At 34.0% G+C, this 12,295-nt stretch overlaps 1 protein-coding gene across 4 annotated transcripts in view; it reads left to right on the forward strand.

Annotated features, from left to right (window-relative positions):
* GRID2 (glutamate ionotropic receptor delta type subunit 2) overlaps positions 1–12,295 on the forward strand; it is a 1,800,826-nt gene that overhangs the window by 916,435 nt on the left and 872,096 nt on the right. For 3 of the 4 annotated variants that reach the window (XM_074228050.1, XM_074228051.1, XM_074228052.1), the window contains one exon: positions 144–428. In XM_074228050.1, the coding sequence (XP_074084151.1) occupies positions 144–428 (285 nt within the window). Of the gene's footprint in view, positions 1–143; positions 429–9,330; positions 9,364–12,295 lie in introns of those variants that run through there. The other variant, XM_074228054.1, reaches the window with a different exon arrangement.

The raw sequence follows: 12,295 nt of genomic DNA on the forward strand, positions 1-12,295 counted from the left end.
CACACATACTTTACAATTCATTAATTACTTCATATTGCTAAATTAATTTATCTGATTTTCAAATCCATTTCTCCTAAGGAAAACTTTAAAAGAATAGAACTTGAAAACTGTATCATTTTGAATATCTCTTTGTTTCCTTACAGCCTGTGACCTCATGAACCAAGGCATCTTGGCCCTTGTCAGCTCCATTGGCTGTACATCAGCTGGATCACTCCAGTCCTTAGCAGATGCAATGCACATCCCTCACCTCTTCATTCAACGTTCAACAGCTGGGACCCCAAGGAGTGGCTGTGGACTTACCAGGAGTAACAGAAATGATGACTATACCCTGTCTATCCGCCCACCTGTCTATCTTAATGATGTTATTTTAAGAGTGGTCACAGAATATGCCTGGCAGAAATTCATTATTTTCTATGACAATGATTATGGTAAGTCTAAATATCATTTCTTCATGAAAAAGATATCATACCTCTTTGAGGATATTGTATTTTTGTGTTACCACGTGAAGTTATCCATTGTGTCCTTACTGCGTATCCAAGAAAACCTATCTGAATGGAGCTTGAAGTTTTATATTTTTGATTAAAATTATGTGTGTGAAAAAATTTCAAAGCAAATGCTAACATCTCATAAAGTCTCAGTGTTTTATGATGACAAATTGTTATTTATTGATATTCTTATTTGCCCAGTTTCCCTATCATAAAACTTTTTTTTATACAAGAGACAAATTATTACTTTAAAGGGGTGAGTGAGATTTGAAATGCTCTAAAATATGATCTAAACTATTATTTAGCATGATATTTTAAGAAAATCTTGTCATTTAACCTTACAATGTTTTAGTATCTAACCTACTTATTTTTTTATTTATTTTTGTCCTTGTCATTCTTGTTCTTGCATAAATAGCTTGTAGTCCTGAATTCTGTGGGCATTTATAGAGGGATAGAGCAACTTAGGTGAATTTAAATTTCCCACAGAAGCTACAAGTTTATTTTTCAGGTTTTACAGAATGTAAGAAATGCATCATTGAACTAAAATGCTGACTAGTCTTTTACACAGAAGAAGGAAATCAAATATATTCAGTTCAGCCAGAAATCATTAGGCACATTCCATTTGGCTGGCAAGGTGCTTGCTGTTAGGGAAATAGAGATAAAAGCAAAATAAACCTAGTCCTTGAGAACCTTACCTTCTAATGGGTGGGGTGGAGAGAAGAAGAAAACAGACAGCAGATAAGTAAATGCTAATTAAATTAAAAGCAAGGCCTATCATTTGAGAAGATCTGGAAAGGTCTCAAATAGCAAGAGACACCTGAAATAACCAAGAATTTCAGAGAACAGAGGTGAGGAGAAAAAAATAATTTAGCAAAGAGATGGTTTGTACAAAAGCAGAAAGGAAGGAAGTGGAATGGCATACAAAAGGAATACCTAAGCAGTTCTGGCTTTCTAGAATGCAGATCAATGAGAAAGGATCATTTGAAATCATTCAGGAATGTTTGATTGAATCCAGATTGTGAAGGGCATTAAATGTCAAATAGAGAAATTATACATCTACAATTGTAGTTTAGATAAAAATTTGGCCTCTAGGTGGAAGATGGAATGGAGAGAGGATAAACTTGAGTTAATGAATCCAATGTAGAAGCCATTTCAATAATTTAAGTGTTTAGGGTATGTGTAGATTGTAGGGAAAAATGATAGATGTTAGGCAATTAGAATTGATGAGACTTGGCAACTGATCTGATACCAGAATGAGAGAAGAAAGATGAACAATGGAGGATGACTCATGGGTTGCAAACTTGGGTGACTAAAAGGATGGTGGTACCCTTGACAGAAAAGGGGGCACAGAAATATTGTTTCCATTTTATTCATAATCTATTTGAGATTCCTATTAGATGTCCAGAGGAAGACATCAGTAGAAAATGGATCTCAAAAAAAAAAAAAAGAGAAAGGCTGAAAAACATATATCTGATTATCATCTGCACAGAATGACTGCCTTGACCTTTTCCTCAGAAACTAAAAGGTGGAGAATAGGTCCTTTGAAAATCAAGGGGAGGAGACAATAGCACTGAATTTCTCAGTTAAGAATGAAGGGAGATTTTCATTTGAGAAGGAGGCAAAGAGGAAAGAGAGAGAAGGAAGATTTGAAATAGATTAGGTAGAAAGTATGATAGTGAATCAATTGCTGTAGAGCATTGAAGGCACATTTGAGATTAAATGAGATAAACTTTTAGTAGACAGAGTCTACTAAATTGTTCAGCAAGTACTATAGCCAATGAGTAGAAGATGGGAAATCAATGTGGTTCAGTGTAGTAATTGAGTACTGATGTTTGGAAAGAGAAGACAAGTAATAGAATAAAAAGATTCTAAGGTAGATTCTATGTTGTAAATTTGAAAAAGTTTGCTCCATGGTTGTGAATAAAGGAAAATGAAGAACTGATCAGGAGGATAAACTGGGAAAAATAGGGAAAATTAGAGTAACTGCCAATAATCTGGTTTAGGATTTTCAAGTTTACTTGAATTGATCAATATCATTTGTAGTGCTTTAAACTAAGAGAATCTAGAAAGAAAACAATTTAATTAAACCTCTGCTTCTAAGCAGAGATGGAGGAATGAAATCCTGATCAAATGAGACTGAAAAGTTGATTTTTTTTAATTGTTCTAGTCAGCTTGTATGGTTTTGACACCATAAAACAGTAACCAAATTCTATAAACAAAAATAATTTGTTTCTTTTAAAGATTTAGATTGTGATAATTGTCAGACTATTCTGTTCAGATTTGATCTTGTTGTACCACCAGAGACAGTCATAAATCTTGTGGAACGTAGAACAAATCATACATCTTTTCTGTGTGTGTGTGTGTGTGTGTGTGTGTATGTGTGTGTGTACGTATACACACACACACACACACACACACATATTATAGATAAGCTATATAGTTCTCTTGCAGAGTGAAATAGGCCTAATTTGGCACACTTGATAATTTTTTTTTGTTTTATGGGTTATATATTTTATATTATTACAGTTATCTTGTTGTGGAAGTAAACATTAAACCCCTTCCCCCTAAAAAAAGATAGAGGAAACCCTAGGAATAGTGAGAGAGAGAGAAAAAAGTATACTTTAATCTATGTTCAGATTCCAATGGCTCTGTCTCTGGGATGAGTTGCCTTCTTTATCATAAGACCACCAGAGAAGTTGCTTCAATATATTTCCCACAGTCACTATTACTAGTTGTATTTAGCTCCATTATATTCCTCCCCACTCTTATTTATTCTATTCTTTATCTTCTTTTACCCTGTCCCTGTTCAGATGGGTGTTGTATCCCACAAGCTTTCCTCTCTTCTATCACCTACCTCCCCCCATCCCCCTTATTCCATCCTTGCCTCTCATTTTTCTCTAGGGTAAGATAGATTTGTACATTATTTTCTCTCTGAGCCACTTCTGATAAAGAATGAAGCCTCACTCATTCCCCCTCTCCTTCCCCCCATTCCATTCCATTACAAAAGCTTTTTATTGACTCTTTTATGTGAAATATCTTAGCCCCTTCTTCCTCTCCTTTCTCTTCTTCCAGTACTTTTCTTTAACACCTATTGACTTCATCTTCATACTAAATTATACCTTTAGGTTCAATTCCCCCCTATGCCTTATAATTGATTCTTCTAACTGCTATTATGAAAGAGAAAGTTCATGTGAGTTATCAATATCTTCTTCCCATGCAGGAATACAAGCATTTCAACATCATTAAGTTCTTCATAGTTAATCCTTTTCATCCACCCTCTCTATGGTTCACCTGAGTCCCGTACTTGGAGATCAAACTTTCTGTTCAATGCTGGTTGTTTCAACAGGAAAGTTTGAAAGTTCCCTGTTTCATTGAAAGTCCCATTTTTTTTCCCTGAAAGAGGATGTTGAGTTTTGCTGGGTAGTTGATTCTCCATTGTAAACCAAGATCTTTTGCCTTCCAGAATATCATATTCCAAGCCCTACCAGTCCTCAATATGGATGCTGCCAGATCCTGTGCAATCCTGACTATAGAATATTTTTTCTTTGACTTGGAAGTTTTGGAATTTGGCTATAATATTCCTGGGAGTTTTTCTTCTGGATCTCTTTCAGGAGGTGACTTGTGAATTCCCTCAATTTCTATTTTACCCTCTGCTTCTAGGATCTCAGGGAAATTTTTCTGCATTATTTCTTGAAAAATGAAATCTAGGCTCTTTTCCTGGTCATGACTTTCAAGTAGCCCAATAAGTAATTTTTAAATGATCTCTCCTGGATCTATTTTGCAGTGAGATATTTCACATATTCTTCTAATTTTTTATTCTTTTAGTATTGTTTTATTGTTTCTTGATTTCCTGCAAAGTTGCTTCCTTTAATTCCATTCTACATTTGAAGGAGTGATTTTCTTCAAAGCACTTTTTTCTCTCCTTTTCCAGCTGGCCAATTCTGCTTTTTTTTAAGGGTTTTTTTTTTTTTTGCAAGGCAAATGGGGTTAAGTGGTTTGCCCAAGACCACACAGCTAGGTAATTATTAAGTGTCTGAGACCGGATTTGAACTCAGGTACTCCTGACTCCAGGGCTGGTGCTTTATCCACTATGCCACCTAGTCACCCCCAGTTCTGCTTTTTAAGACATTCTTCTCCTCATTTGCCTTTTGGGTTGTTTTTTCCATTTGGCCTACACTGGTTTTCAAAATCTTATTTTCTTCAGTATTTTTTGTACTTCTTTCACCAAGCTGCTGACTTGGTTTTCATGATTTATCTGCATGGCTCTCATTTCTCTTCCCAATTTTTCCTCTACCTCCTTCAGTTGCTTTTCAAAGTCTTTTTTGGGCTCATCTATACCCTAAGCCCATTTTCTATTTCTCTGGGAGTTTGTGGATACAGAAACTTCGATTTTTTTCATCATCTGAGTATGTATTGTGGTCCTCCATGGGACCAAAGTAATTTTCTATGGTCAGATTCTTCTTTTTCTGTTGTTTGCTCATTTCCTCAGCCTATGATTGATTTACCACATTTCCAAGGTTTTGGGGGGTTTTTGGGACACCCCACTTGGACCTTATTTCCTCCAAGGTCTTATGAGAGGCTCCTACTGCTCTCTTACCTGTGTTCAGGAACTCCCCTCTACCCTGGAGATGTGAGGAGGGTTCCTGCTTGGCTATAGTGGTGTTGTGGGGATCCAAACTTCAACCTGATTTTGAGTGTGGGCAAGCAACTGAGTCCTGCCCCAGGGAGAGCAGAGAGACATATTCAGTCTCTCCCCAACCCCTTTACCATCTATAGATCTGTAGGGTGGGAGCTCTGGAAGAGCTGGGTGGCTCAACTGATTCCTGCTGAAGGTTCTCACTGTAGGGTTGTTCTGAGGCTGGTGCTCCATGCTCACTCTGATGTGGCAGAGTTCTCTTACAAGCTGTCCCCAGTGATCTCTGGGCCAAGAGGTCTAGAAATTTCCCCCTCTGCCATGGACCTAGGTGCCCCACAGGCTGTTCCTAGAAGTCTGGAGCTGGTTTGTTTTGGGCTGGCTGTCCTGTGGTGGGGCTGCTCTATGGCTCTTTCTGGCCCCCAGTCCTGGTGAAACACACCTTCCCTATAGATCTTCTAAGTTGTCTTTTACTGGGAAATTGTATCATGTAGTCTTTCTGTGGGTTCTGCCCCACTAAATTTTTGTTAGAGTCATAATTTAATGACTTTTGGAGTTTTTGGGGAATGAGTTTCCAGGAATTGCCTTCATGCTGCTATCTTGGCCCTGCCCCCCCATAATATCTTAATAATTAATTTTTATTTCATATAGTTATGTAACCCTGTATAGTAGAGTTAGATTATGAGTCTTCTGGAACTAATATTCTCTTCATAATCAGAGTATATTGGTTTGGGAATCTAGGATATGTTTTTGATATTTATAATGAATGCAAATCAGAGAAAAGGGGGGCATTTTAGGGCAGTTTATTTTTACTTAGCAAAAATAATAAGCAAAAGAACGTTTACTTCCACAATCTATTCAGTTTTGTGCAAAATAATGGGGAATAGTTACAAAAGAAACATGAGCCAAAAAAGTGCCTTTGATAGAATAGGCACTAACAGATTGGCAGAATATTAGGAAATAATGATTAGGAACCCCTGTGGATTCTCAGCTAGTTTAAGCAAGTGGCATTTATACTTAGGTTTACATATTCAAAAGGTGGCATGGGATTTTGGTCATGAGACAACTATCAAGCTTAATCAGTAATTCTTCAACCAAAAGTCTGTGTCACTCTTTGTTGTTTCACCTACTGAAGGAAATCTTGTCTTTCTTTTATTTCATTTTCACATTACTAATGAATCATAGGAGAGTCACAATGGGCCTAAATGAATACAATGTGCAATAAAAATGATTGACTTATAAGTACAATTATGAGATGAAACAAATCTAGTTTTGAATTTATTTTGAAATTAGAATATATCAATAAGCATTATTTGTCCATAAAACCAAAATATGTGTTATTTTCTGTTCCTATTTAAATTTACTTCTGATCAAATTTTCCTTCAAGACTTTAAAATTTTAATATATTTCAATTATGTGAAAACATTTTATGTCTTCAAACTTTTTTATAAAAATTTAACAATAGAAAATCTTTACAATGTTCAAATATCAAGCTAGACAACAGAGACAATTGGTTAATTTATATAAATGTATATCCACCATCTCCAAAAGTGTCTGCCGTGAGCTTCTTGTTAACTAGTAAAGGAGTTGGCATGGTTTTTAAATCTGGATATTTTTACTATAGCTAATATTTTTATTTATTAGTAAAGAATGTCATAACTATTCAGATAACTCAAGTGTAGGATCTAAGATTTTAGAGCTTAAAGAAACCTTAATGATCATTTAATATAATATTTTCATTTTACATATATTCATAAACATTTTGATATATTTGATTATTTTACTTAAGTCTTTTTTTTTACAGTGCTTGATCTTTTAAAAATGAAATGTAAGGATATATGATCTGACCATTATGATGTCTTTTAACAGTTAAAAATATCACATTTTTGTTCATTCTGATAATGAATTTGCTTTTGACTTATAATTCAATTTATGAATATAAAATTACTTTTCTGATATCATTAAAATTATTTCCAGTAATATTGCTCTTTAATAAAATAAATTTTGCTTTTGGTATTTACAATAAACCTTGTTACCATAAAACTGGGATGGAGTCCAAAAAATAAAATCAAGGTATCCAATATATTGTACTTTGAAAGAGGGCTGCATCTCTTTATATATATCCATTTATCAATGTCATAAGTTTTAAGTTCGACCACTAGGAATTTCATGTGACTTTTCTCTTGGCCATTAGGAATTAATTTTCCTTAGAAGAGTGACTGACTACCATTTGTAAAGGTATCACCCTGACTGCAGGGGCAGAGCTGTATTGATGTGTTTAAGTATTGATAAACCACTCAACTTCCAAAACATCTTTCATGTTTTTAAAGTTCCCTTAGGCTTTGATATCCATTTGCTTAGAAGATAACTTTATCCAAAGTAATTAACTATGATTAGGTCCTCTGTAGAAAAAAAAAATCTGCTCTAATCTCAGTAAAAGGCAACTAGGTGTATAGAGAAAAGAGTGCTGGGACCAGAGTCAGAAGCATTCATTTTCCTTAGTTCAAATCTGATCTCAGATATGGTAGTTTTGTATTCTTGGCCAGCTCACTTAAATCTTTTTGCCTTAGTTTCTCATCTGTAAAATGAACTGGAGAAGGAAATGCCAAAGCATTCTAACATGTTCCCCAAGCAAGTCTCAAATGAGGTCAGTGAAGAGTAGGAGACTGTACAAAAAAAAATCACAGCAAGCGATAAAATTAAGAATCTTTGATATAATGGAAATGGGGTGCAGTAGAAAAGATAACACTCTGCTCTTATGACTTCCTTGAACTTAGGAAAGTCATTTAAGTATTCTAGACATATGCATGGAAATCATTTGCTTTGCTCTCTATTGCTCTCTGTCTCTCTTCTCAGATAAAGTCTTTGAAACATCATCTAAACTAGCTCTTTCCCTCTTACAAAATTTTGACAATCTAGCTTCTGATCTTGTGTATTATCTTATTACTCAACTGAGCTTACTCTAAAGTGATGGTCATTTCAGTGCTGAACCTGGAGTTAGGATGACTTGTTCAAATCCAGTCTCATATACTTAATCTCTGTTTCCCTCAATTTCCTTATTGGTACTGGTGGGAGATCTCAACTTTCCTCTTTCAGATTTAGATAAATCTAACTGTTAGAAAATTTAGTCATGATAGACCTTTGGAGAAGATTGAATGGAGATAGGAAGGAATATACTTTTTTTTTTCTGCAGCACATGGCACTTGCAAAAAACTGACCATGTACTAGGGCACAAAAAAACCTTAAAATCAAATACAGAAAGGCAGAAATAAAGAATACTTCCTTCTCAGATCATAACATAATAAAAATCATGTGCAGTAATGGGCCATGGAAAGATAGATCTAAAACTAATTAGAAACTAAATAAATACATTTTAAAGAATGAGTAGATCAAGCAACAAATTATAGAAAGAATTAATTATTTCATCCTAGATAATGACAATAATGAAACAATATACCACTCAAGGGATATACTCAAGGCAGCTATCAGGGGATATATTATATCTTTAAATGCTTACGTGAATAAATTGGAGAAATAAGAAATGAATGAACTAAGCACACAACTAAAAAAAAATTAGAGAAAGGACAAATCAAATACCCCCAATTATATACAAATTAGAAATTCTAAAAATTCAGGAGAAAAATTAATAAAATTGAAAGCAAGAAAATTATTGAGCTAATAAAGAAAACCAAGAGTTTGGTTTTATGTAAAACCCAATAAAATTCATAAATCTTTGGTTAATTCGATTAAAAAAAAGAAAGAAAACCAAATTACTAGTATCATAGATGAAAAGGGTAAACTCACCACCATTGTGGAGGAAATTAAAATAATAATTCAGAACTATTTTGCCCAACTGTATGCCAATAAATTTGATAATCTAAGTAAAATAGATGAATATTTACAAAACAATAAGTTTCCCAGGTTGAATGAAGAGGAAATTAAACCTAAATAACCGTATCTCAGAAAAAGAAATTCAACAAGCTATCATTGAACTACCTAAGAAAAAAATCACCAGGGCCAATTGGATTCACAAGTGAATTCTATCAATCATTTAAGGGAAAAAATGGTTCTAATTCTATATAAACTCTTTGGAAAAATAGGTGCAGATGGAATTCTGACTAACTCCTTCTATGACACCATTATGGTGCTCATACCTAAACCAGGAAGAGTCAAAACAGAGAAAGAAAATTACAGACCAATTTCCCTAATGAATATGAAGGCAAAAATCTTAGCAAAATGATCACAGTAAGTTATTACTATAACAAAGCAGGATTTATCCCAGGAATGAAGGGTTGGTTCAATATTAGGAAAACTGTTAGCATAATTGACTGTATTAATAACAAACCTAATAGAAATACAAAATACAGTACCCATTCCTACTAAAAATACTAAAGAGCCTAGGAATAAATGGACTGTTCCTTAGAAAGATTATCAGTATCTATCTAAAACCATCATCAAGTATTATATGCAATGGAGATAAGCTAGAGGCATTCCCAATAAGATCAGGGGTGAAACAAGGATGCCCATCATCACCATTACTATTCAATATGGTATTAGAATTGTTAGCTTCATAAATAAGAGAAGAAAAAGAAATTGAAGGAATTAGAATTGGGAAGGAAAAAACAAAACTTTCACTCTCTGCTGATGACATGATGGCATACCTACAGAATCCTAAAAAAATCATCCAAAAAACTACTAGAAACAATTAACAACTTTGGCAAAGGTGCAGGATATAAAATGAACTGTCGTAAATCCTCAGGATTTCTATATATTAATAGCAAGATTATAACAGCAAGAACGAGAAAGAGAAATTGCATTTAAAATAACTTCAGACAATATAAAATACTTGGGAGTCTTCCTGCCAAGGCAGACTCAGAACCTCTATGAAAACAACTATAAAACACCCTGAAAGTCTGTCTTAAGAATTTTAACATTTAAACAAATAACTTGTTTATTTGATCATGATTATAGATTAAAAGTAAAAGAAACTACAAAATCCATTTAGTTCAGCTTTCTTATTTGACAATAACAGAATATTTCATTATAACTTTTTTATGATTTTATATTGTTATAATTTACCATTGTAATAACTTTTAATGACATTATACTGTTACAACCTTTCATTGTGATAACATGTATTTAAGTAGGGGTGTGGGGAATGTTTTTTTCTTCCAATGGCCATTTGGATATTTTTAACAATTCATTGGTCAAATATTTAATTAATTCACCCCTGAAAAGCTGCTAGATTTATTGAATTTTGAGTCCCTGATTTGCCTTGGCAGTGTCAGACCAATATGGCCTGTGGGTCAGAGGTTCCCTGCCTCTTCTTTATTTATTTGGACTTCATCCAAAGCTTATGTTTTGACCTTACCCAAACTTTCTTGATTGTTTAGATTTATCTGCCTTCTCCTTTGCTATATGACTTAATAAAATTCTCTAAAAAACAAAAAAGAACTTCAACATTGATTATGAGGCATGGGAGACACTGACACAGGACCACCTAGTATAGAACAAGATAGAATTACAGTTTTTCACCTGGACTATTTGTTTCTGTCCTGTGGTAGAGCATTCTGACCCCTAGATAGGTCTGATCAGCCACAGTCAGATGTACTATAGTTTGTCTCCAACATAGTGATGTCGTTTTATTCTTCTTTGATAATAAAGGACAAGAATCAACTATACCTAGATGTTCTAAGGAGGATCTCTTCAACTATCTTCACTCCTTTAACTGTTCTGAGAGAAATACAATTCTCAAGAGTTTCAAGTGTTTTCTTCTCTTGTAGAGTTGTATACAATTTAATGTTCTTGACTAACATTTGGGGTTTTTTTTGCCCTTTCCATTTACCATTTTATGCATGTTTTGAGTTTTATATTTGACGATTTAATTCTCTGTTCAGTTCTGATCTTTTTATCAGGAAATTTTGTAAGCCTTTTATTTCATAGAATATTCATCTTTTCCCCAACAGAACATGCTGACTTTTGCAAGGTTGTAGATTCTTGGTTGGAATTCAAGGTCTTTTGCCCTCTGAAATATCATATTTCAGGTCCTCTTATCCTTTAATGTTGGACCTGACAAATTCTGTGTAATTTTAATTATACTTCCTTTTTTTTCCTTTAGAAAGATTTCATTAATTTTGAGCTTTACAATTTTCTCCCATTCTTGCTTCCTTCCTCCCCCGCCCATAGAAGGCATTCTGTTAGTCTTTACATTGTTTCCATGGTATTCACATAGTATACACTGATCTCATATCCTTAAGGAATAAAAATAAAGCATAAGAGATCGCAAAATTACATAATAAGATATCTTTTTTTTTGGTAAATTGAAAAATAATAGTCTTTGGTTTTTGTTCAAATTCCACAATAGTTTTTTTCTGGTTACAGATGGTATTCTCCATTGCAGATAGCCCAGAATTGTCCCTGGTTGTTGCACTGAAGGAATGAGCAAATCCATCAAGGTTGATCATCACCCCCATGTTGCTGTTACGGTGTACAGTGTTTTTCTGGTTCTGCTCATCTCACTCAGCATCAGTTCATGCAAATCCCTCCAGGCTTCCCTGAATTCTCATCCCTCCTGGTTTCTAATAGAACAATAGTGTTCCATGACATACATATACCACAGTTTGTTAAACCATTCCCCACTTGAAGGACATTTACTTAATTTCCAATTCTTTGCCACCACAAACAGGGCTGCTATGAATATTTTTGTACAAGTGATATTTTTACCCTTTTTCATCATCTCTTCAGGGTATAGACTCAGTAGTGGTATTACTGTATCACATTTTTGTTGCCTTTTGAGAATAATTCCAGATTGCTATCCAGAAAGGTTGGATAAGTTCACATATGCTTCCTTTTTTTAAAAATTGCTTCTTTTTGACTGTTTACTGTATTTTCTTCTTTATTTATTTATTTCCTCCTTTAATTCCAGTTCTGGAATTTGTTTATGATAATCCTTGGAGTTTTTATTATGGGATTTCTTTCTGGATTTGTTCTGTGTTTTCTTTTAAGGCCTATTTTATCTTCCTGATATTTGAACAGGTTTCCCTAATAATTTCCAGAAAGATATTTCCAGGTTATTTTTTTTGATATAGGCTTTTCAGTAAAACAATAGTTTGTAAATTCTCTCTCTTAACTGGATTTGTTTGTTTTTCCTAAAATGTAATTTACATCTAATAAGGAT

The sequence above is a fragment of the Macrotis lagotis genome, chromosome 3, assembly GCF_037893015.1.
Source record: "Macrotis lagotis isolate mMagLag1 chromosome 3, bilby.v1.9.chrom.fasta, whole genome shotgun sequence".
NCBI lineage: Eukaryota > Metazoa > Chordata > Mammalia > Peramelemorphia > Peramelidae > Macrotis > Macrotis lagotis.